The sequence below is a fragment of the Gopherus flavomarginatus genome, chromosome 5, assembly GCF_025201925.1.
Source record: "Gopherus flavomarginatus isolate rGopFla2 chromosome 5, rGopFla2.mat.asm, whole genome shotgun sequence".
NCBI lineage: Eukaryota > Metazoa > Chordata > Testudines > Testudinidae > Gopherus > Gopherus flavomarginatus.
In genome coordinates, this window is record NC_066621.1 from 6,324,356 (window position 1) to 6,350,467 (window position 26,112).

General features: G+C 53.2%; 1 protein-coding gene across 3 annotated transcripts; it reads left to right on the forward strand.

Annotated features, from left to right (window-relative positions):
- Positions 1 to 25,069, forward strand: FNTB (farnesyltransferase, CAAX box, beta). Of its 3 annotated transcripts, none has more exons than XM_050956909.1 (12): positions 3 to 126; positions 10,990 to 11,054; positions 12,495 to 12,567; positions 13,441 to 13,532; positions 18,294 to 18,440; positions 19,221 to 19,304; positions 20,403 to 20,489; positions 20,737 to 20,866; positions 21,427 to 21,559; positions 23,358 to 23,469; positions 23,703 to 23,817; positions 24,644 to 25,069. In XM_050956909.1, the coding sequence occupies exons 1-12, from the start codon at positions 46 to 48 to the stop codon at positions 24,758 to 24,760; spliced, it is 1,236 nt and encodes a 411-aa protein (XP_050812866.1). In that variant the 5' UTR covers positions 3 to 45; the 3' UTR covers positions 24,761 to 25,069. The 3 variants fall into 3 exon arrangements, with proteins under 3 accessions (XP_050812868.1, XP_050812866.1, XP_050812867.1); XM_050956910.1 differs by lacking the exon at positions 3 to 126 and adding an exon at positions 7,673 to 8,082; XM_050956911.1 differs by lacking the exon at positions 10,990 to 11,054 and having other exon boundaries at positions 1 to 126; positions 13,441 to 13,546.
- The last annotated feature ends 1,043 nt before the right edge of the window (positions 25,070 to 26,112 follow it).

Here is a 26,112-nt window from a genome sequence, read left to right on the forward strand (position 1 = left end):
GCCGAGCCGCCGTCGGGCTCCCCGCCTCTCCCTCCGCTGCGGAGCATGGCGGCTGCTTCCGGGCCCCCGCCCGGCCGGGAGCGTCTGCGGGACGACGGCGTGAGGACCCTCACCTCGGCCGAGCAGGTGGGGCCGGGACCGCGGCGCCCGGCGTGCCCCGCGCGGGGCTGGCCCGGGCTGCGGGGGGAGGGGGGTTCTAGCGGGCGAGGGGGGCTGGCCCGGGCTGGGGGGGGGTTATAGCGGGAGGGGGGGCTGGCCCGGGCTGGGGGGGGTTATAGCGGGCGAGGGGGGCTGGCGGGGGCGAGGGGGGTTATAGCGGGAGGGGGGAGCTGGCCCGGGCTGCCGGGCAGTATATGGGGGGGGGGGTTTGCAGGCTGGCTGGGGTTGGAGGGGGTTATAGCGGGAGGGGGGGCTGGCCCGGGCTGGGGGGGGGTTATAGCGGGAGGGGGGGCTGGCCCGGGCTGGGGGGGGTTATAGCGGGGGCAGGGCTGGCCCGGGCTGCCGGGCAGTATATAGTGGGGGGGGGGGTTTGCAGGCTGGCTGGGGGTGGAGGGGGTTATAGCGGGAGGGGGGCTGGCGGGGGCGAGGGGGGTTGGCCCTGGCTGGGGGGGGTTATAGCGGGCGAGGGGGGCTGGCGGGGGCGAGGGGGGTTATAGTGGGCGAGGGGGGCTGGCCCGGGCTGCCGGGCAGTATATAGGGGGGGGGGTTTGCAGGCTGGCTGGGGTCGGAGGGGGTTATAGCGGGAGGGGGGGCTGGCCCGGGCTGTGGGGGGGTTATAGCGGGGGCAAGGCTGGCCCGGGCTGCCGGGCAGTATATAGTGGGGGGGGTGTTGCAGGCTGGCTGGGGATGGAGGGGGTTATAGCGGGAGGGGGGCTGGCGGGGCTGAGGGGGGTTATAGCGGGGGCAGGGTGGCCCGGGCTGCCGGGGCAGTATATAGTGGGGGGGGTTGCAAGCTGGCTGGGGGTGGAGGGGGTTATAGCGGGAGGAGGGGCTGGGCTGGGTTCATGATATCGAAGGTAACTGCCCTGCTACTGATAGGGATGAGGGAGTTTATACCAAGGAGCCAGTCTAGTCTATTGAGCAGAGCCCTGGGCTGGGCCCTGAGTAACCTGTGCTCTCTTTCCGGCCTTGCCACTGCCCTGCTGGGTGATCTTGGGCAAATCTCTTCCTTTCCCTGTGCCTCAGTTTCCCCTCCCACCTTGTGTGGATTGTGAGTGCTCTCACCCCTGCAGCACAGTGTGCGAGGGGGTGTGCTGGGAGGGTTGCCCAGCATTGTTCATCTGGAATGGGCCGCTTGGAGAGCAGACACGTGTTTGTGGAGTTACTTTAAATGTCACTGGAAACAGGTTGTTGGGAGGTGCTTGAATTCCTCTGCACGGGTGTGAGAGCTGGAAAGGCAATGTGGCTGTAAACTGCCAGGTTCTGTTGGCCAAAGCGAGAGGAATGAAGAGAGCAAAGGCTGAGAGTGGTGGAAAGGAGGGAGGGTATTAAAACAGAACAAGAATCCAAGCAGCTGCTAGGTTTCAGAGTGGTAGCCCTGCTTAATCTGTATCGGCAAAAAACCCAGGAGTTCTTGTGGCACCTTAGAGACTAACAAATGTGTTAGGGCATAAGCTTTCGTGGGCCAAAACCCACTTCATCAGATGCATGGAGTGGAAAATACAGGAGCAGGTATAAATACATGAAAGGATGGGGTTTGCTTTACCAGGTGTGAGGTCAGTCTAACGAGATAAATCAATTAACAGGATACGAAAGGAGGAAAAATAACTTTAAAAGTGGTAAGGGAGTGGCCCATTAGACAGCTGACAAGAAGGTGTGAGTAACAGTAGGGAGAAATTAGTATTGGGGAAATTAAGTTTGTTTTGTAATGATCCAGCCACTCCCAGGCTTTATTCAGGCCTAATCTGACGGTGTCCAGTTGGCAAATTAATTCCAGTTCTGCAGCTTTAGTGATCTAGGTCGGGGTGGCCAACCTGAGCCTGAGAGGGAACCAGAATTTACCTGTGTATGTTGCCAAAGAGCCATAGTAATATAGCAGCCCTACACTGATCAGCGCCTCCCCCTCCTTCCCCATGCCCCCTGTGGCATGGGGGAGGAGGAGGAGTGAGGGCATGGCAGGCTCAGGGAATGGGGCAGGAAGGAGTGGGGGCATTGGGGGAAGGGGTGGAGTTAGGGGCAGGGCCTGTGGCAGAGTCAAGGGTTGAGCAGTGAGCACCCCCCCCCTCCCCGGCACACTGGGAAATTGGTGCTTGTAGCTCTAGCCCTGGAGTTGGTGCCTATACAAGGAGACTCATTAACTTCTGAAGAGCTACAGGTTGGCCACCTCAATCTAGGTAATAGAAGAAGTCCAGGGGAGTCCTCATTTCAGTGTCGTTATCTCTGTGCCCAGTGGCAGTTTCAGCTGGCAGCTATAAACATGGGCCGGAGGGTTGGGTCAGAATGGAGGAAAGGTCCCAAAAAGATGCATCCATTTTACGGTTTGGTACTTGTGCCCATCACCATAGTGTTTGGGACCCTCCCACATTCATTAGATTGGCACTGCAAGGTCCCTAGTGGACTTTGAGCCATCCACTCTTCTTCCCTCTCTGCCCATGGGAAGCTCTCCATGGGTAGGTTTGTTGTGCTAACAGTTATTCTGCTTCTGGCAGAAAAGTTTTATTAAAAGAGATTTGGTGGCATTTCCTGAAGCTGCTCAGGTTTTGGATTAGTTTAATCTCTGCTGGAGGTTTGTTCTGCAGTCAGATCCTTTAGTGCTTTATCTCAGTCTCTTATAGGCTCTCTCACACTTCTCCCCGGGCTTTAGGCTCGGCATTGCCCCCGAGAAGTGCTCCAGAGGTGGAGATGCAGCCTCTAATGCAGCTGGGCTTTGATCCATTAATAGCTTTCAGAATCAGGATCAGTTGGGTGTCATCTCTTTAAACGAAGGGGTAGGGTTCTTCGCATAGAGCGTCAGTGATTAGGCTCTGGAGAGATTTGGGTGCCCATGCTGTTTCAGGGACAGTATTTGTTGAGCTCTTTGCATTAATTGCCTGACAGAAACCCGGCGCATCTGTGGTGGAAACAGGAAGTCTCTCTGGTGGTGGCAAAGATGAGCATATTTCTTCCCTCTCCCCTTCTGGCTGTGGTACCTCTGTCAAGTCAGAGGCCTGATGGGGAGGGAGAAATAGCCATGTGGGTGTGTTCAACAGGAAAAAGACTCAACAAATGGAGATGTGTGCTGAGCCCCAATAAGTCGGTGTGGCCCTGGCGTTCTGAAGTGTGGGATACAAAACCACTGCTTAAGCCATCCAGAATTTTGCCCAGTGATTGCCCTCCCTGGAGGTCTGTCTTGCTTGCTTGTCCTCTGGCATGATGATGGATGCTGCCTATGTCTCCTGCCTGTGCTCGCTCCTTTCTGCCCCCTCCTGCCTTAAGGGCAGAGAGGAGCAAGTGGTGGGGCAGCCCTGCTCAACAGCTGATGTGGGGAGGGCAGGACCAGCTGCTGAACAGCTGATTGGCAGCCAGCCCCAGGGCCACCAGAGCAGCAGCCCCAGTCAGCCCTGTGGGTGCTGAGCACCCTGTATTTTTTCTCCATGGGTGCTTGAGCCCCTGAGTACCCACAGAGTGGGCGCCTATGCCTCAGCATCTGAAATGGCTTCCTGGATGGGGGACATCGGTGCTGATCCAGATTTTCCTAGATTCCAAGGCCAGAAGGAGCCACTGTAGTCTGACCTCTTGTCTAACGCAGGCCAGAGAACTTCCCCCAATAAATTCCTAGAGCAGAGCTTTGAGAAAAACATCCAGTCTTGGTTTAAAAATGGTGAGTGACAGAGAACCCACCACAACCTTGGTAAATTGTTCCAATAGTTAATTACTCTCATGGTTAAACATTTACACTTTATTTCCAGTCTGGATATGGCTAGCTTCAACTTCCAGCCACCGGATCATGCTGTGCCTTTGAATTTCTGGAGTTCATCCCCCAGGGCAGGACCAGCAGGCATGAAAATGCTTTTGGATCGCAGAGGCTTATATGTGAGAGACCTGTTGCTGCTGTTCGCTATGGCCGCCAGTTCAGTTAATGCTACAACCCCTTCCCACAGTATAATTTTTCTGACTGTTATTAAGGGGTTATTTGTGTCTTCCTGGTAGCCAGACTACGTATAATGGAAGTGTTCTGCATTGGTGTCTCTGCACTTATGTCCTGGGTCCAGATCTCAGTGGGGTATTCCTATGAATACCCTGCTCATGCTGAGGCTTTTCACTGAGTTTGTAGTCAGGCACTGGCATGCATGGCCCTCCCTGTGGTTTGTGACCGCACACCCTAGGTGCAAGCCTCAGGCCACCCCTAGTGCGGTCTAGCCCTGCTCGGGGAACGCTTACAAAATGGCAAATTTCAGTACGGGCAGCTGCCAGTGCCTTGTTAAACCAGTGGCTCTCAACCTTTCCAGACAACTGTACGCCTTTCAGGAGGCTGATTTCTCTTGGTATCCCCAAGTTTTCACCTCACTTAAAAACCACTTGCTTACAAAATCAGACCAAAAAACACCAAAGTGTCACAACCACACTGTTACTGAAAAGTTGCTGACTTTCTTATTGTTACCATATAATTATAAAAAAAATCAATTGGAATATAAATCTTGTACTTATATTTCAGCGTCTAGTATTTGGAGCAGTATGAACAAGTCATTGTCTGTATGAAATGTTAGTTTGCACTGACTTTGCTAGTGCTTTTCACATAGCCTGTTGTAAAACTAGGCAACTGTCTAGATGAGGTGATGTACTCCCAGAAGACCTCTGCATACCCCCAGGGGTACATGTACATCTGGTTTAAACTGTCACTCCTGCTGGTGCTACCCCTAGTGGAGGATGTTGCAGATCCAGGGATTTCTTTGCAAGAGCACGTCATAGGCTCAGATTGCCCCTTCTGCCTCGGTTGTGCAGCCTGCTGTTGTCCAGCCCCAAAGTGGCTGCGTTTTAGGGGTGTTCTGTGCGCGTGTATAGCGGCTAAAGAGCTTTGGGATCCTTTGGAATGATATAAACATAAGGCAGCAAACATAAATAGTACCAATGACAGGACTTCTACGTTCAGCATCGGTAGAGGCAGGATTTCTGATGATGGAGAGGGACACTGGAGGGTTTACCAAAGCAAGGTTTTGGATAGGTGGGGCTTTCCTCAGCTCTAGCACAGAGAGCCTGGTGGCTCCCCAGACATGCTGACTTAGTGTTAGAGGGCAGGCGCTCCAGTTCTGGAAGAGTTCCTAAGTCCTGCGCAACTGAAGCTGTGCTCTGTTGTCTGGATTGCTGGGGAGTTGGGATCCCAGTTGTGGGCCGGGCCAGGCCCCCACTGTTCTAGGTGCTGTATGGAGAGAACGCAGATGGTCCCTGACCCAAAGAATTTGTGGTCTAAGTGTAACTTGAGTGACAACAGGTGGGTACGACATACAAGCGGTGCAGCTCCCGGGATGGGCAGGAGCAGATTTCCAGGGCTGGTGTAGCCCTGGTGAGCATATTGACCAGACGTTTACCAGAGCAGGGGTAGGCAACCTATGGCACAGGTGCCGAAGGCGGCACGCGAGCTGATTTTCAGTGGCACTCACACTGCCCGGGTCCTGGCCACCACTCCGGGGGGGCTCTGCATTTTAATTTAATTTTAAATGAAGCTTCTTAAACATTTTAAAAACTTTATTTATTTTACATACAATAGTTTATTATATATTATAGACTTCTAGAAAGAGACCTCCTAAAAACTTTAAAATGTATTACCAGCACACACAACCTTAGAGTGAATAAATGAAGACTTGGCACACCGCTGCCGAAAGGTTGCCGACCCCTGTACCAGAGTAAATCGGAGTTTCATCACACAGTGTTTTCTGGAGAGTCTCCAATATTGTAGAGCAGGCAAATGCTGCCCACAATATATTTGTTTTCCTGGGTTGGGGTAGATTAGTGCAAATTCCTCCTACGCCAAGCAAGGCCAGTGCTCTTAGCGGGGAGAGAGCTCGTTATCGTTTTCTGTGAAGCATGCACGTGGCTCAAGAATGTGCCTGTCTCGATCCTTTTCTTAGAGCTCTGTGGTGTCTGATTCAGTCGATTCGGGTTTCTTTCCCCTCCTTTGTTAGGAAGAGTTTACCAAACACCTTGGCTGAAAGTGGTGCTTTTGGAGAAGTATCCTGCTCTCGCATTTTCCTAGAAACAGAGGATTGTTTTGTTGTTTTCATTAGAGAGCGTTGGCTAATTTTGTGTCCTCCCCACGGTGAGCCTGTCTTGCTTTCTTTGAGGTGTGTGGAATAGAAAGGGAGGGCCCTCAGGGTCAGCTGGACGGAGAGAGGGCATGGGAGATACTTTAGGAGAAAAAAAAATCTCTCTTGACATCTTGCTTGTGATTGTTACTTATTAGGTGGATGAGGGTAGCACCTAGGAGTGCCAGTCATGGCCCAGAACCCATGGTGCTAGGTGCTGTACAGACACAAACCAAGAAGACAGTCCCTGCCTCAAAGAGCTTACTGTCTATTTCTGTTTTGTCTGGCTTGTCTAGGTAGCATGGAAGCTCCTTGGGGCCGGGATTGTGACTTTCTTTGTGTCTGTCCAGCCCCTAGCGCAGATAGACCACGTGCTGCCTGGCTGAGAAGCCCAGACCCTGCGGTGCTGGGTGGCCAGGCAGCCGGTAATTCGGGCCTGCGCGGCCCATGGTCTTTAGCACACAGCTGGGCCGCAGCCGTGTGCTAATTGGGCCGTGGGTTGAGAACCACTGGGATGATCACAATAAAGCCAGAAAGAGCAGAATCTGTTAATCTGTACACCATCCTAAAGTAAAAATGTCTCAATCTCTCATATTCCCAACCAAAAAAATCACAGACGGAGTTAAAATTGAATATATATCATTAACTGAAGAGTAAGAAACATCTCAGAGATGTTGTGATTTTCTCTCAAAACAAGCGTTAGAAACCCAGGAAATGTAGAATTAATTTAAAAGAAATCCATGGTCTGACACAGTCCAATGGCTGGAAGTTGAAGCGAGAGAAATGCAGCTTGACATAAGGGGCAGCAAGGGTAATTAACCATTGGAACGACTTGTGTATGGTGGTGGTGGATTAATTGGATGTTTTTCTAAAGTTGTGCTCTAATTCGTCCAGGGATTAATTCAGGGAAGTCCTGTGGCCTGCATTATCCAGGAGGTCAGACGGGATGGTCACAATGGACCCTTCTGACCTTAGAATCCAAGACGCGTTAAGGTCTGGAGACATATAGGGAGGGCACCCAAACAGCCTTAACTTGGCTTTATAGAGATGTCGTGTCATAACAATCCCATTATAGTGTAATATGGTTTGGTATCGGAGGTCTCAGAGTAAAGTGAACTGATTTTTAAAGGCATTTTTTTCCTCATAGCCAGTTAAACTGAAGCCTGGCCGAGGAGCAGTTTTCTTTTCAAGCTTCCTGATAAGCTGCTTCTCTGTTGGAGATGCATGAGTTCACCTTGGACAAACAAAAGTCATGTGGGGTTGTTTGATGGTTTATGGGTACGTTTTGATTTCCTTGAAAAGGAGCCTCCGATAAGGCAAAGCTAATATATACTTAGCTGAATAAACCCTGTCGGATCAGGCAGGGGTTCTGACAGGAGAGAGGAAAAGCCTTTGAGAGTTATTGGTGTCAACTGTTTCCTTTAGGGAGCAGTGACATTTGCAAAACATGGCACCATTGCTGCCAGATCCAGCTTTGTATGTTTGCAACCTGATGAATTCCAGAACCAGCAACTGTGGTTACCCAGCCAACCACTGTCCCTGCCCCTCGCGCAAGAAGTGGCAAGGGCAACCGAAGGCGCCATGTGACGCTGTTGGGCCATGATTCCATTGGCTGGTTGTAGATGTGATATTTGGGTGGCTCTTAGCTCTCTGAGACCTGAGACCTCTCTGCCCTCGCACCTCAGAAACGGCATCTATCAGCTCCCGGCCAACTGGAAAAGACTGACACGAATGACCAGCCAGAAAACCAAGTAGCAGGAATGTTCTAGCAAAGAGCCTGGCCGTTGTACTGCATCTTCGGAGTGGCATAGTGGCCAAGGCCATGCTCCAGCATGCTGCTAGGCACGTGCCTGCCTCTGCTCACGTGAGTAGCCCTATTGACCTCAGTTGGACTGACTGGATCAAGTTAGGTGTGTGCTTAAGAGTTGGCCAGACTGAGACCTAAGTGTTCATTGCTGCTGCAGAAAGGGATTTTGGAGTGGCAAGAGAGATTGGGAATTCATGGCACTTTCAAGCCACTCCTAGCCCCTTCCTGTGATCGTTCTTTAAGGTCTGTCTTTGGAGCATAGAGTCAGAGCAACATAGGGTTGGAAGGGAGCTTGAGAGATCATCTAGTCCAGCCTTGTGCTGATGCAGGAGCAAGTCAGCCTGGCCCATCCATTGCAGGTGTTTGTCCCACCTGCTCTTAAAAACCTTTCTCAGGGTGAGTTTTTAATTCACAGCCAGGTGTTACGGCTGAGCCTCTCCTTTAAAAGGTCTGGTGACTTGTGGCACTTTCTTGTTGACTGGAGAAGGTTGACTTGCTGCAGTCCCGTGGTGGTTGTTAGCAAAGTATTGTCTGTACATTGATTCATAGGGCCTCAGCATGCTGTAGTGGTGCTGGAGCGGTGCCCAGGTGTTAACAGGGAGAACGTCCCCCAGTGTTGTTTTCTCTGTCCAATGATAACACATCTACAGTTCCCTCCAAAAAGGGCTCCAGAGGTGACCCTGGCAACTATAGGCCAGTAAGCCTTACTTCAGTACCCGGCAAATTGGTTGAAACTATCGTAAAGAACAAAATTGTCAGACACATAGATGAACATAATTTGTTGGGAAATAGTCAACGTGGTTTTTGTAAAGGGATATCATGGCTCACCAATCTACTAGAATTCTTTGAGGGGTCAACAAGCATGCGGATAAAGGAGATCCACTGGATATAGTGTACTTAGATTTTCAGAAAGCCTTTCACCAGGTCCCTCGCCAAAGGCTCTTAAGCAAAGTAAGCAATCCTGGAATAAGAGGGAAGGTTTTCTCATGGACTGGTAACTGGTTAAAAGATAGGAAACAAAGGGTAGGAATAAATGGTCAGTTTTCAGAATGGAGAGAGGTAAATAGTGGTGTCCCCCAGGGGTCTGTACTGGGACCAGTCCTATTCAGTATATTCATAAACGATCTGGAAAAAGGGGTAAAGAGTGAGGTGGCAAAATTTGCAGATGATACAAAACTACTCAAGATAATTAAGTCCCAGGCAGAGTGTAAAAAGCTACAAAAGGATCTCACAAAACTGGGTAACTGGGCAACAAAATGGCAGATGAAATTTAATGTTGATAAATGCAAAGTAATGTGCATTGGAGAACATAATCCCAACTATACATATAAAATGATGAGGTCTAAATTAGCTGTTACCACTCAAGAAAGAGATCTTGAAGTCATTGTGGATAGTTCTCTGAAAACATCCACTCAATGTGCAATGGCAGTCAAAAAAGTGAACAGAATGTTGGGAATCATCAACAAAGGGATAGATAATAAGATAGAAAATATCGTATTGCCTCTGTATAAATCCATGGTACGCCCACGTCTTGAATACTGTGTGCAGATGTGGTCGTCCCATCTCAAAAAAGATATATTGGAATTGGAAAAGGTTCAGAAAAGGGCAACAAAAATGATTAGGGCTATGGAACAGCTTCTGTATGAGGAGAGATTAATAAGACTGGGACTTTTCAGCTTGGAAAAGAGGCAACTAAGGGGAGATATGATAGAGGTCTATAAAATCATGAGTGGTATAGAGAAAGTAAGGAAGGAAGTGTTATTTACTCATAATACAAGAACATGGGGCCACCAAATGAAATTAATAGGGATCAGGATTAAAACAAACACAAGAAAGTATTTCTGCACACAATGCACAGTCAACCTGTGGAACTCCTTGCCAGAGGGTGTTGTAAAGGCCAATACTATAACAGGGTTCAAAAAAGAACTAGATAAATTCATGGAGGACAGGTCCATCAATGGCTGTTAGCCAGAATGGGCATGAATGGTGTCCCTAGTCTCTGTTTGCCAGAAGCTGGGATTGGGTGACAGGGCATGGAGAACTTGATAACCTGTTCTGTTCATTCCGTTTGGGGCACCTTCCATTGGCCACTGTTGGAGGACAGGATACTGGTCTTGATGGACCTTTGCTCTGACCCAGTGTGGCCGTTCTTATGTTCCATTATCTGCGCACTGGTTTTGTACTGATGTAACTATTACGGTTAGGGATGTCGTTGTTTTTACCAGTATAGGCATACTGCTCCAGTGCCTGATGGGGACAGTTACACTGGTATTCTTCTTTCCCCTTCCCGTATGGGAACAGCTGTACCGGTATAAGGACCTTGATACTGACAACTGCATCCGCACTAGGGAGAGGTTGTACTGCATTCACTCGCCCGGTACGATCAAAGCTGTACAGCTTGTGGTAGACCAGGCCTACGCACTCTGCCAGACCTACCGGAGCAAGCGTCCCCAGAGCCCGTTTGGCGCACCGGGAGAGTGAGGCAGAGTGGGTGAGCGAGGTCCCACAGTGGGTCGGAGACGAGATGAGAACAGAAGAGTTCCCGACTTGCTGTCCTGGGGTCAGACCACCACATGGATTTGAAACACACGTCGATATTGATCCTGGCTTTCCTCTGCCCGTTCCGTTAGTGAGGGTGAACTTGCTCAGACGTGAGAAGCAGCGGGGAGTTGCCCATCCAGCCATACTACAGGCCTCTTTGCTGGCCTGGGGATCAGAAGGCTGGAAGCCATGTGCGGCTCTGATACAGCATGGTCTTTTCGCATGCTGTAATCCTGTAACTCTGTCCTGGAGTCGGCTGTCTGGGCACATCCTGGTCTTCACTGAGCTGCACCCGCATGGGCTGTGGTCACAAATGCTGCTTGCTAGGTAAACTTGGCGATGTTGCTTTTCAAAACTAAAGATCTCTGTTTCTTCCCCCTGCCCCCTTCCTTGCTGCTGCTTCATGACCGTCACTCCCTGCAGACCAAAGTAGAAGACTTGGTGCAAGAGGTTTTCAGCGCTTACAAGACGAACCACCACGCCTCACAGTAAGTTACTGTAGCAGACCCAATAGAGGCCATGGGAATGTTTGACCCGAGATTCTTGGGTGAACTTTGCAGGGTGGTGCATTTGGACGTCATGTCCGCTGGCCGGGTTTTTACCTAGGCCAAAGCACGTCCTCGAACGCGTTACTCTCTGTCTTGGTGGTGGTTGTCAGTCGTGTTAAGTGGGCTCGACTGAGCTAGCGCGATGGGGGGGACACTCTCTTTTTCCCATCAAGAGAGAGCCCAGAATTCAGACGTCCCGGTCTCTGCTTTTCATCTCTCGTTGGTTTGCTCACATGTTCTGACTGGCTGTGTCGGAGATGTGGCTCATAGGAGCTTCCAGTGCAATTTAGTATTCCTCCAGAAACTACAAGTCCCATCATGCATTGCTCCACTTTGACCCTAGCTGCCTAGCTGCACCCTTGGGAGGCAAGAGGATTAGATGTGTTTGCCACCTCCTGGGCTAAGCTGCTGGGGCAACTCTCTGGATCTTCAAACCCAACAGCTCTGCTGCTCTGCCCGCGGCAATGCTGGCTGCACTCTGCAGGGTGATCCCTGCTCCCTCTAGCTGTGGAAAGCTTTTGTGGAGGAATGTAAGAGAGCGTCTAGGCAAGAAAATGGGGGCGGGGTAATGCAAAGAGCCAAGTGAGCATTACGCTTGGCTTCTGGAGGGGGGTCTAGAGCGGCATGGGCTCTTGGGAGAACACAAGGTTGCTAGTACTCTGATAAATATGGTAGTCCACACCTTGTGTTTGCTCTTCTCAGCGCTGCTCAGCAGATGGCAATTACGCCTTTACAGGATTTTAACAGCAAAGAGCATTTGTACCCACAGTAACAGTAAACTGCAGATAAAGGGCTAATCCTCCACAGGCTGTTCTTCCTGCCCTCAAAATCCCACCTGTGTGATCTTTTCTGTACCGTCTCTCTTTGCCCTGACTGACTGGTGACGTGCTGCTGGAGAAGTGCTTCAGGGAAAATTGTAAATGTCTTCAATTCATGGCAGCTGCAATATTTCTCTTCCTGCATCCTCTAGGCTAAGGATGCCTGAACAGTGTCCGGCTGAGGGCTGCATTAGCAGCTTGCATGGCACTAGAAAGTTGCACTTAATTTGCAGCAAACCTTTCTTACCCTGATCTTGGCTATGGAGGAACTACAGATCCCAGCATGCATTGCAGCCTAGCCGCTCCGAACAAGATGGAGTGCTGCCTGCTGAGGTTTTTCGTGTTGCATGGTAAAGATGCAGGCACTTGCAGTCTGCTCTGTTTAATGGAAGTTCTGCTGTCTCTTGGGGTATGTGTGGTGCTTGTTGTGTGGTATCTGAGTGGCCTAGAGGATGCCATGTTAAGGCGTCTGCGCCCTGAGCAGCTGGGATGTAAAAGACGAATACACTAGCAAATGCTGGTGAAGCTTCCGAGCCCTCTTCACCTTCTGTTTGCCTTTCAGATTTGTTCTGCAGCGCGAGAAGCATTTTCACTACTTGAAGAGAGGCCTGAGACAACTGACGGACGCCTACGAGGTAACCACGCAGTGACACAGTCACAGCTGCCTTCTGCAGCCACCCCAGTCCCAGATCTGGCAGCAGCAGTCCCCAGGGATCCTATCCAGCTTGTTTCTTGGCTTGTGAAACTTCCCACTTGTTCTCCTTGCTTTCCTCAGCCTGTCAGCCTTCCAGTACAGAGCATGCTGCCTGGGACTTGCAGTTACCGTTTTGTCCAGGGGCACTTTTGCAGGTCCCATATTAGCTACTGGAGCTCCGGTGCTCATTCCATTGCATGTCTTGCATTTCAAGGGCCGCCAGTACCACTGATTGGTTATCACTGGGATGTTTTATGCTTATCTTTATTTTCATTTTCCAGTCGGAGTGAAACCCAGTTTTTAGGTGACTGATTTAATTTCAGTCACGCATCCTCCTTTGCTTCTCTGCTGATGCTGTGTGGCGTTAAATGGCTGAAACGTCATGCCCCAGAGGTGGCTGCATTTCAGCAATGGGTGAAGTGATCTCTGTGCTGTGTATATGGTCCGTAAAGCATTCTAGGATCCTTCTGCCTGAAAGCCTTTATTACTGTTTTTGGGTTATTTCCTTTCTAGATTCTCTTTTGAGCGTCTCTGTAATTTTCATGGCTTTGCAGGTGTTATGAGTTCCATGCCCTGCTAGTCCTCTGATCTGCCTTGCTTCCAATGACCTGCATTGTGACGTTTCTTCTTCTCTTCCTTAGAATAATTTCAGTCGCTCACTGACTCACCCCAGAGCTGTACAAGTGAATCAGCTTCATTGTGCTTGACCTCAGCGCAGCCCTGGCTCCATCTCCCTGCTGCCGTGTAACAAATGTTGTATTGTCGGCAGTGCCAGTCCAGGAGCTAACTGCTTTCTTCTTTTTCCCTTTGGTAGTGCCTGGACGCCAGCCGCCCCTGGCTGTGCTACTGGATCCTGCACAGTTTGGAGCTGCTAGACGAGCCCATCCCAGAGTCTGTGGCTTCGGAGTAAGTCCTGTTCGGTGTGTGCTTGGCGCTCTGTAATGAATGCCTATTGCAGCGGCAGGTTTGCAGTCAGGAAGGAAGGATATTTGAACATAAACTCCTGGAGATCTCCTCTTGGTCTCCATGATATTTACAAGTACTGTACCCTGGTCTAGTGGGCAAAATGGGAATCCCACCTTCTCCTCAGCCTGGCTTTTAAACCATTGTGATCACCCCTAGTAAGGTCTTCTGCTTAGCACCAGCCATGGAATCTCACCCACTGGGTCCTGCACTGAGCCCAGCGACTTGTGGCCTACATGGTATCAGTTAGAAAGACATTGGGTCTTGATTGAAAGGCTCCAGGTGATGGAGAACCCGCCTCTTGCCTAAGTGAGCTGTGTGAGGAGCGGGCGGCCCCGACCCTCGCTCTCTGACCTCAGACACGTCCATGAGCGACCCCACTGAAATCAGATGCAGCACCTCGCTCCGACCTGAGACAAAATGAAACCAAGTTGCTTTGGCGCTTCGGGATGAATTCATCCCTGGGGTGACTCCACTGACTGTGCTGGACTCGCATCTGGGAGGAACCTGGCCCATTCTGTTTCGACCCAGTACTACATAAGGTGCCCCCATCACTTCCTGTTACCATTCACCAAATGGGGGATCGAATGGTGCTGTTTTGGGGGGTGGGGGGTAGGAGAGAACCGTAGCACCCATAGTGTGTGGATCTGGCCCTGGTATCCCAGGCCCTGTCAGCTGCAGCCAGCATGGTTTATAAACCAATCACCCTCTTTAGCTCTCTTGGTATTTCTCTTTTTGGGGGTTACCTCTCACTCCTTTGCGGAGCTGCTAGGCAGAGAGCGCTGACACCTCCATTCAGCTCCACGACAGCCCATGACTTGTAGCCAAGCTAAAGCAAGTCTCTTGTGCTCTGCTACTGATTCATTGCATGGCCATGGTCAAGTTCCATAGGGCCTGATTTTTCAGTAAGCCAAAATGGGAGGCCTCTCTGTACCCAGGAGCTTGCCTTGTTCACGCAGGCCAGAGCTTCATGCGCACCAGTCGGGCCACATGCCATGGGAGTGCTCCAGTTTCCAACGCGGCTGTGCAGTTGTGTTATATGCGTGCGAGCATGTGGGCCTGGGACCTTCACCTGCTGATAATCAGGCCTGTAACCTCTCTGTGCCTGCAATTTGTGTCTGCCATAGAAATAACTGTCCTGACCCAGGCAGGGGGCTGTTTTGTGGCTTAATTCACGAGCATTAATTTGGTCAGGATGGTTCCAGGTTTCCAGTGTTACAGCCAGTGTCCCAGGATTGTCAGAAGGTCTGGGAACCCTGTGGCCCTGACCCCTCCAGAGGAAGAGCCGGCAAGAGTGTGGCAGATGAAGGAAAGATACCCCAGTGTTCCTGAAAACAGTGCCAGCCATGGGGATGGCACACAGACTTCCCAAGCAGGTGGAGAAGGTGATGTACAGTGCCCAAGAACGAGCGAAAGAAGGGACCTCCCCAGTCCAATGGTTACGGAAGGGCTGTGTCTGATTCCAACCGTGCTGACGGGGCTGAAGAAGGGAGAGGGTGCAGAGGTTCCAGCGTCTCACGGAGCCGGTGCTCGGATGGGTCTCACGCCCTACTGGGGGATGGCACGGCTCAGCTCTGGATTCAGCAGCCACAGATGGCTCTGCTCTGTTTGCTCATTTGGATCAAGTTTGAACCGGAGGGATACAGAGTTCAAGAATGTGGAATCCCAGGGAAAGAGCGAGAGAAAAATGACAGAGCACGGATGAAGCCTAACGGAAGGAGAAGGCCAAGCAGAGGGCCAGAGGGAGATGAAAGCGGAAATGGGCATGCTAGCCTGAAAGGAGAAACACTGTAGATTACTGGAGAGACAGCCGGATATGGGGCAGAATCTACCCTGTGCTCCAGTTAGGGTTTATAGTTGGGTCTCCCTGGGCATTCCAGTCTCTAAGTATGTTTGAACGGAGAAGGGAGCTGTGCAGCCAGGCACTGAGAGGGTTAATGCTGGGCTCGGTGCACCCAGAAGTGCTGAGTCTGATTACATGCACCCTTCCCTGCTGTAACCCTGGAGTGCTCTCTGCACTGTCCCGCAGCAAGCGCTGCGGTGGTCAGAGGCCTGTCCGAGCCCTGCACACCCTTGCATGTGGACTAACAGCGCTCCTTAATCAGGTGTCGCTCACAGAAGTGGGACGGATTCTGCATCTGCATCCTCCTCAGTGGGCATTCAGACGGGCTGCTGGGCCGCTCTGCCCCTTATCGATTGCATCCCTCCCTTGGCCTCTGAGAACGATGCGCAATCGCATATGCGGCTTCTCCTCAGTAACATCCGCCTGGCCCGAGCTGGGTTCAGCCCGGGACGCGGGAGGTGATAGGTGCCTGCTTCATGCAGATAAACTACAAATTCCCCTGCTGCTTTGACAGCCAGCTCTGTCTGAGGCACTGGAGTGAAGAGAGCTGTACAGACAGCTAACTCGCTAGCACCCGCTGTTCGAAGTGGGTTACCCCTTCTCAGCCGCGCTGATGCAGTCCTGGCTTTCCCGTTAGGTGTCTCTAGAAACAAAATAAATCTGCTACCTGCAGCCATGGCCTGTCTGTTCAAACACCATTTCAAATCCCACCTCCCTCTCTGCTGGACACCTCTGTCCCATGGATAGTGGCTCGCTGTTCTGGAAAGCTTCCAGGTGTGTTGTGCAGGTCCATTGCCCAGGCCTGGCTCTGGCTCGGCATCGCCCGTCCTGCACCTCGGAGTGACGATGGAGATCAATCCCTGGAGGTGCTCGTGTCTGAGTGGTTGGCCAGGCCCCCGGTCCCTGCACGGATAATGCTTCTTCTGCAGCACAAAAGCACTTTGTGCCATTCATCCTGCCCCATCAATAACCCCCATTGTTGCCTTCCTGAGCAGCCGGGGGCATCTTGTGACAGTTGTTGATGGTGGTGATAAGGAGGCCGCCCCAGTCTCTTGTGGGCAGGGAGCTGTGCAAAGGAAGGCGCTGGATGAGGTGCAGCACAGGGGGGGTTGGTTACAGATTCAGTGAGGCCGCATGCACTGGTGGGGAGGGAATGCTGCCAGTCCTGCAACGCTGCCATGCATCTTGGAGCCAGACACCGGAGCACGTGGCAGGGAGGGGAGGTCCCTGGTGTTTCCGGGCTGAGCTATTCGGCGTTGCATACAGGCAAGAGCTGCTGATTAAGAGGAGCTGTGTGGAAAGGGAAGGCAGTGTTGTGTAGGGGGTAGAGCACTAGACTGAGACTCAGGAGACCTGGAGTCTCTGCTCAGATCTGCCACTGGCCTGCTGGGTGACCTTGGGCAAATCACTTCCCTTCCCGTGCCTCAGTTTCCCCACCTGTAAAATGGGGACAGGGATGCTCACCTGCTTTGGAAAGCGCATTGAGACAGACTGCTGGAAAGCTCTAGGGGTTATCAGTAATAATTAGCATTGTCGATTAATTACAGTTAACTCTCACAATTAACTTTAGACACACCACTGGCGAATGTATCAAGCGCTCAAATTGAAAAATAAACAAGAGAAGAATTTTTCCCCTCTGATCTCTCTAGTTGCTTCTAACGTTCCGGGGTCCTTATTACATGGCAGGAAAAAGGCTTCAGTCAGAAGGGTGATCATCCCCTTAAAACTACCAAATGTTTTCTCCTGTCCAAAGCAAAGAAGAACGGTGCTGAAGTGATAACTATACTGAGATATTATTATTACTAGAGCTGTCAAGTGATTTAAAAAATGATTGCAGTTTTAATCACACTGTTAAACAGTGGAATACCAATTGACATTTAACAACTATTTTTGGATGTTTTTCTACATTTTAAAATGTACTAATTTCATTTACAACACAGAATATGAAATGTACAAGTGCTCACCTTCTATTATTATTTTTATTACAAATATTTGCACAGTAAAAATGATAAAAACTAGTATTTTTCAATTCACCTCATACAAGTACTGTAGTGCCATCTCTTTGTTGTGAAAGTGCAGTTTACAAACAGATTTTTTTTGTTACATAACTGCACTCAAAAACAAAACAGTGCAGAACTTCAGAGCCTAGAGTCCACTCAGTCCTCCTACTTGTTCAGCCAATTGCTAAGAGAAACAAGTTTGTTTGCATTTACAGGAGATAATGCTGCCCGCTTCTTATTTACAGTGTCACCTGAAAGTGAGAACAGGCATTCGCATGGCACTTTTGTAGCCAGCATTGCAGGGTATTTACGTGCCAGATACGCTGAACATTCGTATGCCCCTTCATGCTTTAGCCACCATTCCAGAGGACATGCTGTAAAACGGCAGTGTAGACAGTGCACCAGTTCTGGGAGCTACTCCCCTCGTGAGGGTGGAGGTTTTTTACAGCGCTTTCACGCTGGTAGTGAAGACGTAATCTTAGTGACTGAACTCCTTAGGGGAGAATTGTATGTCCTCTGCTCTGTTTTACCCACATTCTGCCATATATTTCATGTTATAGAAATCTCAGATGATGACCCACAATAAGTTGTTCATGTTAAGAACACTTTCACTTCAGATTTCACAAAATGCAAAGAATGTGAGATTTCTAAAGATAGCTACAGCACTCGACCCAAGGTTTAAACTGTTGGGACTGGCGATCTGTGAATCCCCCCAGGTCCCACGCGCTAGCCGCTGCACCATGGAGCCAGCTAGTTCTTGCACCCAGCAGACAGGCCGGGGCTCTGTGCTGGAGATTTGAAGTGCAGGTTTGGGTGAATCGTGCCCAGGTATTTTTTGACCAACCCCATCTCTCCCTCCAGCGTCTGCCAGTTCCTAAGCCGGTGCCAGAGTCCCAGTGGTGGGTTTGGAGGAGGGCCGGGCCAGCACCCCCATCTCGCTCCCACCTATGCCGCTGTCAATGCTCTCTGCATCATCGGCACCGAAGAGGCCTTCAACGTCATCAACAGGTGAAACCAGCTCCTGGCCTGCTATGGGAGGTGGGAGGGAGGTGACCCAAATTGCAGCCCTTCTCTGCAGTGGGCTGCAGCCCTGCCTCCTCTGATGGCTTGGTACAGCTCTCGCAGGTGTATCAGTGCCGGCTCAGCAGAGCCGCCATCTGTCACGTCCATTGCACGGCCCGTATGTGTGCACGGGAGAAATGCCGGCTGAGGACTTGGCCACAAGGGCTTTGAGATTTCTGCTACACAAGGTGCTCGTGTGTTGGGCTGCCATGGGAGTTATTGGGGTTCTCGGCTGTCCAGCACCTCACAGGATTTGGGCCCTGGGTGTCCAGGAGGTGAGGAGTGGCCTTGTGTAAAGCCACCCACCCCCAAACACCCAGGCCAGGCCCAGATCTCTGCCTGGGCAAGAATGCTCTTCCTGGAACCCTCGCTGATGCCAGGCCCCTCCCACTTCCCCTATTGGTTGGTTCCCCTGTGTGGGTGGGGATGTGGCAGTTTGATTGGCTGGGTAAATCGTGAACCACTGTTGTGATTGTGCAAGTGAGACGCTAACAGGGCTGGCTGCAGCTGACCCTGCATTGGCAATGTCTCCTGTCTCCTTACCTAGGGCTCTTAAACCCTCATGCGTCCGGGCATGAGCTAACCATTAACCGTCAGGGGTCAGGCAGGAACTGGCCAGGCTGTGCTAGCATTGCCTGTTCAATTCAGCTGCTAGTGGGCCCCTGGCCTGGCCAGCTCGTGCATCGGGTGGCGTGAGCCCGTAACAATGCCTTTGCTGGTTTTCAGGGAGAAGCTCTTGGAGTATCTGTACTCGCTGAAACAGCCCGACGGCTCCTTCATCATGCATGTGGGAGGCGAAGTGGACGTCAGGTGGGTGGGAGCCTTCACAGCATTGGTCAGAAATTCCAAGGCCAGGAGGGACATGACCGACCTCCTGCATCACCCACCCACAGATACCCCCTCCAGCCTGTTAGCTTGTGACTATGTTGTCCTGTCCTGGTTTAAAGACTCCAGGTGATGGAGGCATGGAATAGCCGGTGTCGCCTGCCTGGCAGTGTCCCATGTTGAAATCCTTCTCTACCAGGCATCCTTGCAGCTACAGACAGTGTGGGGATGTAGGGAAAGGCAATGCGTGGCTGTATCAGTCTTGGGGCTTGTCTGTGGGGGGCATCTTCCTGCCGGGACTGTTCCAGAGTAGTTCTAATGTTGCACCTCCCATAGAAGCGAAGCCAGAAAAAGGCCGTCTTCTCCTGGAGTCAGCCACACTGGGAGTTATCCAGAGCAGTAGAAATAGATGGTCAATTTCCCCATGTAGACAAGCCCTTCATTTCACCAAAAGCAAACCACAGCTGACAAGATGATCTAGAGTTTCTGTCTGGGAGGTGTCCGGTGTGGGACGTGTTCTGAATTTTGCTGTAGGCCTTCAGCATTGCTTACCTGGAGCAGTGCCTGAGGCCCTGGCTGAGGAGCTGTCTCTTGGCTTGCTCTCACTCCGCAGATCAGGGGTCTGTTAGGGAGGCAGCATTGCCTAGTGGACAGAGCACTGGACCAGGAGAACTGGATTTATTCCCAGCCCTGCCATTGGCCTGCTGCGCCACCTTGGGCAAGTCACTTCCTTGCCCTGTGCCTCAGTTTCCCCATCTCCAGAATGGGGATAGTGATACTAACCTGCCTTGTAAAGTGCTTTGAGCTCTACAGCTGGGAAGTGCTAGGTAAAAGCTAGGGGTTATTCTGATAGTCTTGCAGGGCGCTGCTGGAGTCGGGCACTGAGTGAATCTCTCCTAGGCATAAAGGGACTTGCACCGTAGCGAATCTCATATTTACGCCACTAGAAGCCACGTGCAGTGGAGCTGGGAGCGCTGGCGGATCGCTGGATGCTTGTGGAGTTGGTAGTGCAGAAGCTGCCAGCCCCAGGGCTGTCCATGGCAAGGGATGAGGCTGATTCTCCCATCCACCTTTCCATCACAGGAGCGCATACTGCGCCGCCTCAGTGGCTTCGCTGACCAACATCATCACGCCCACACTCTTCGCAGGGACTGCCGAGTGGATCGCAAGGTGAGCAGAGCCCAGAAAGCTGCCACTCTGTGCAGCGCTGCAGACTGTACCCCGGGGAGAAACGAGCCCCCCCCCCCTCCCCGTTGGGGCAGGCCCGTGCGAGATCCCATGGGCTCAGCAGGCTACACGTGCTAGGGGCTTGCATTGCAGGAGGGTGGTGCGGCAGTGCCGGGGGTGAGCTGGGGGAAGAGAAGCATTAGGCGTTGGCTTCAGTGGCTGTTTCCATGTTCTCCTTGCCCTGAATTAGGTGCCAGAACTGGGAGGGTGGCATTGGCGGAGTCCCAGGCATGGAGGCCCACGGAGGATACACTTTCTGTGGCCTGGCAGCGCTGGTCATTCTGAAGCAGGAGGACTCACTGAATCTGAAATGTTTGTTAGTAAGTGACTCTGCTGGGGGCGCGCTCTCCTTGCCCTTGGGGAGGCTGGAACCACGCTGCTGAGGAGGGCCCCGTTTGGTGACACCACCCCACGGCACCCCCTGCTGCATTCCAGCCAGTGTGGCTGGGAGGCACCGCGCTCAGCACTGGGCTAGACACCCCATGCCGACAATGCAGAGCGGCGTTGGGGTGGCCAGTACCCGTCTTGCGGGCAGCGTTCCTGCTCTTTGACAGATTCCAACACCCGGGCACCAGCATGGTGTGCCGGACGGCTAGCATGCTGACCTGTCGGCAACGCGCTGCCAGGGCCTAGCCCTTCGGAAGTTGCTTTGCTCAGGCTGAGGGCTCCTCTCCAAAGTGCCGAAAGAAAGTGGTTTCCTGGGCCTATGGGGGCTAGGGGGTGCTGGCAAGAGGCTAACAGCTGTGCCTGTTGGTGAAGAGGTGAAATCCAGGGTCAGAGGGTGGGAAATGGAGCCAGGGGCTGGTGCCACAAAGCCGGTAGTCCCATGGCGGCTGTGACTGTCCGAGCCCTGACGCGTGTCCCCATCTGTCCCTTCCAGCACTGGGTCACGAGCCGGCAGATGCGCTTTGAGGGCGGTTTCCAGGGTCGCTGTAACAAGCTGGTGGATGGCTGCTACTCGTTCTGGCAGGCGGGCTTGCTGCCCCTCCTCCACCGAGCACTGCATGCCAAAGGTGAGTCTGGGGGCTGTGCGGTGCTTACACCAGGCACAGATGACCATGCCAGCTAGCCTACTGGGTCGTCTGCATGAGTGGCCAGGTTGCCTCCGTAGCAGAGGGATCGTATAGGGCTGCCTGGAGATTAAAGGTAATCTAGGTGTGGCCTCATGTTTAAATGAATGCTTTGTCACAGCTTTTAATAAGGGTAATGAAGAGCTATGGGGTAGTGGCAGGGTGGCTAGTGGAAATGAGGATATGGAAGTAGAAATTACCACATCCAAAGTGGAAGTCAAACTCAGACAGTTTAATGGACTAAACCAGGGGGTCTGGATAATCCCCATCCAAGAATATTAAAGCAACGGGCCTATGAAATTGCAAGCCGAACAGCAAGGATTTTTAATGGATCTGTAAACTTGGGGGTCATGTCCTGTGACTGGAGAATTGTTTAATATAGTACCTGGATTGAAGAAAAAAAATGATGTGGGAAACTACAGGCCTATTAGTTTAAACTCGGTTGTGTGCAAGGTCTTAAAAACAAATTTTGAAAGAGAAAGTAGCTAAGGCCATAGAGGTGAACAGTAATTGGGATGAAACACGACAAAGAGTAGATCATGCCAGACCAGCGTGATCTTTCTTTGAGAAGAGAACTGGGTTTTAGAGAGAGAGGAAATGCAGTGAGACTAATCTACCTAGGTCCAGTCAGGCATTTGATACAGTCCTGCATGGACAATTATTAGTCGAACAGGAGAAGCTGGGGATTAATATGAGAACTGAAAGGTGAGAACAGAGCTGCTAAAGGGGAGAGGTGAACGGTCAGTCTGGAAGGAGGTTGCTAGTACAGTTCCTCAGGGGTCGGTCTCAGGACCAAACTCTTAACATTTTCATTACCAACGTTGGCATGAAACATGGGAGTGTGCTAAGCAAATGTGTGGCTGACTGGCAATACGAAGGAAGTGCTGCTTGTTCCTGGCGTTGGCCTGGGCTCTGTTCTCCCAGGCTGGGATTCCAGGGATGGCCAAGCGCTTTCTCTAGTTACAAATATTTCTGCGCAGCCATGGCTTGCCGGTCGGGGCTGGGGAGCGGGGCTCCTGGGCCGCCGTCTCGTCTCTGCCACTGACTTCCTGGGTGACACTGGGCAAGATCTTTAACATCTCTGTGCCCGCCCCTGTCTGCAGGATCCCTGGGGTGTTGTCAGAGAGGGGAAGCAGGGTCAGCAAGGCCAGCGAGCGTGGCAGCGGCGCGAGGCGGGTTCTGTGTTATGCCATATGGGGCGTTTCCTCGCCTGGCAGAGGCAGAGAGAAGTGCGAGATCACACCGGGTGGGCGTGTAGGGGGAGGGGATTCAGAAGCTCCTACAGGAGTTAGGTGCCCAGCTCCCCGTGACTCTCAGCACCTCACTGCCTGCCAGCAGGAGGGTGGGGGGTGGTTTGGAGCAGCCATTATTCTTAAAGCCACCTCCCACCATTGTAGTGTCTCCCATGATCCCCACAGCCAGGCACTCTCCTGGCTGCCTGTGCTTGGAGGGCCTCCCCCTGGGCACCCGGGGCTCTGTTAGCTGTGACCTCGGGGGGGGGGCGGGGACACCGGGGGCAGGGCCAGCTTCATGACGTCCCTGCATAAGGCCCTGCTAGCCTGCAAAGCAAACGTGTTTCCCGCGTGGGAGAGGCCAGTGACGCTCCCTCTGGCCAGCCTTATCCCTGGCACAGGTACAGTGGGATGGGGCCAGTCTCGCTCTCCTTGGCCAGCGCTAGAAACAGGGGCACCTTGTCTCAGCTTTCCCTAACCGCCCCCCGCGGCCTGTGCTCCCTCCCCAGGCGACCCTGCCCTCAGCATGACGCACTGGATGTTTGACCAGCAGGCATTGCAAGAGTACATCCTCCTGTGCTGCCAGTGCCCTGCCGGGGGGCTGCTGGACAAGCCGGGCAAGTGAGTACCTGCGAGGAGGTCCCAGCGCCCGCTGACTGCCTGGAGATCCGCTGGTGCATCCCCAAGAGCCAGCGTGGCCCAGGATAGTGCAGAAGGGGTTAAGAGAAGGCTGCGGCATCGAGCGGCTCATTGGGGCTCACAGGGGTGGTGCTGGGGGGCTCGAAAGAGGGGCTGGGGGCTGCTTTGCACCATGGGAGGGGCGTCTGACCAAACGTGTCCCTGCTTGACTGCAGGTCACGGGATTTTTATCACACCTGCTACTGCCTGAGCGGGCTGTCGATAGCCCAGCACTTCGGCAGCGGAGACCTGCTCCACGAGGTGGTGCTGGGAGTTCCTGAGAATCGCCTGGTAAGGGGGCCTGCGGCTGGGCATCAGCAGGAGGCTGGTGCTGCCCCGGGGACTGATGGAGCCCTCCCCACATCAGGCCATGACCGGGGTGGCACGGATTGCTGTGCGCCCTCCTCCCCGCCCCATCCGAACCAGGATTAGAGCTGGATCCACGTGAATACCGGCCTGGCCCGTCGCTGCGAGTGCAGTCCCCCTGAGGCGTTGTCTGGGGCTGGCCTGGCATTCCCCAGCATAACACCGCAGCGCGCCACAGGAGGCCTGCCCTGCGTTCCTACCCACATGGGGAGACGGGGGCGGGAGGGCGGATTCCAGCCTTGCATTCGGGTCTGTAGGAGGCTGGGGCGTGCACCTCAGCACCAGGCGGCTGAGCGCATGAGGACTGGACGTCTGACTCCTTAGGAAGGGCCTGGTGATGGAGGCTGGGTCAGCGGGAGCCCTCTTCCATTCCCAGGCACCCCTAGCCCTTTGGGAGAGCACAGCCCTGAGTCTGGGTTGCAGCCGGGCTGCCCCAGGCTGATTCCCATGGCCCCTGTGGGCTGCAGAGGCAGCCTTCCTCCTCCTCCTCTTAAATGGCCACAGCTGGTACAAAATTGATTCACAATGGGCCTTTCCTGGAATCTATGATAGTCTCGTCTGATCTCCGGGCTAATGCAGGCCAGAGACCTGCCCTAGAATAATGCCTAGTGCACAGGATGCAAAACAGCATCCCCGATGCCTCTGCCCCACACGTCCTCCCACGCCCGGGTGCCCTTTATGCCTGGGCCACGTGAGCTGCTCACCAGGCCCGGCCCCCCCCTTACCACTGTTAATGTGCTTCCCCTCGCAGCAGCCGACACACCCAGTGTACAACATCTCCCCCGACAGAGTGGTGCAGGCGGTCATGCACTTCCTGCGGCAGCCTGTCCCCGGCATGCCGGCGGCGGAGGCAGCGACCGGAGACTAGATGCGGCTGCTCCCTTCGCGGAGGCTGTACAGACGGGCTCTCCTTGAGTCGGAGCGCAGCGCGGAGCCCACCCTGCGGGGCGATCTTTGTGGTTGGAGAGCGGGGCGGACAGAGCGCTCCCCCCTTGGGCCGGTGCGAGCTCAGGGCACTAACCAGACCAAAAATAGCCACGCCGCCCTCCTGCCATAGGCATGCGCGGGCCCAGGGCCACACTGACCTTCCTGCCAGGAGCAAAGCTGTTCTGAAATAACGGGCTGTGAACGTTTTAGCATCAATAAACCAGAACTGGTTCCTTGGCACCATACTAAATCCACCCAAGCTGCTGCCATCCACCCTGGCCCGTGCAGGCCCTACCCCCCCATGGCAGTACCTGGGAGCAGGCGTGGGGCCTGTTCAAAATTAACACCGCAGGAGGAGAGGGAGGCTGGTGCCACAGGGCCTGCTGCTGCTACTGGCTGAATCTTGGCTTGGCACCAGGATGAGGGGCTGATCGCACGTGGTCACTGTGGCAGGGGCAGGGGTCCCTGCTGCTGGCTGCCTTGCGTGGAACAGGAAAACCAGCGGGAGGCCAGTTAAGGGGACAGGACTGAAATGGGCAGCAGCCCGTTCCCTCTGCTAATGAGCCCCCCTGGGTCTTGTGAGCTGATTCTGCCAAGGTGGTTATTAAACCTTTTTCTGGCTGCCTCCTTGTCTCAGTGCACGGTGCAGCGAGCGTGCCCGTGGCATCCTGGCTCTGCGGTGAGAGGGGCCAAAGCCTGGCACTGCTGCAGGCTTGGGCTGGACCAATGGGAGCAGGAGTCAGCCTGGCCTCTGCTCCTGGGTCCCAGTGCTTGAGTCTGCTCAAGCCCAGCATGAGCCAGGGCCTGTGGCCAGAGCTGCCTGTGCTCCATGTCTGACTGCCTTTGTGCTGCCCCAGCCTGGCCTGAGAGCTGTGATAGGGGAACTGGGTCTGCCCTTTCCAGTCCCCCATTGCCAGCTGCAGCCTCTGGTCTTACCTTGCCTAGTGGGGGGCCGGGGGTTCTGCCCTGGGCTGTGAGAGTAAAACACCAGGGGCCCACCCCTGAGAATGGCCAAGGGGAGGCCCCATTGGGCCAGTGTGCTAGTGCCACTCGCCCCCCACGTGCTGGGGGAGGCGGTGCTAACCCCTCCCAGAACCTGCCACCAGGATGCCAGTGGGAGCAGGACAGGAGCCTGCAGCCCCAACCTACTCAGAAAGCAGCTCAGAGCCACGTGACATCTTGTGAGCCTGGGAAGGGGAGTAGGTGCTGGGGCAAGCCACCCTGAGATTGATGTGGGCGATGGGAGGGGCAGCCATGACCCTCTCCTAGCATGAGGCCAGAGCTGCCAGGGGA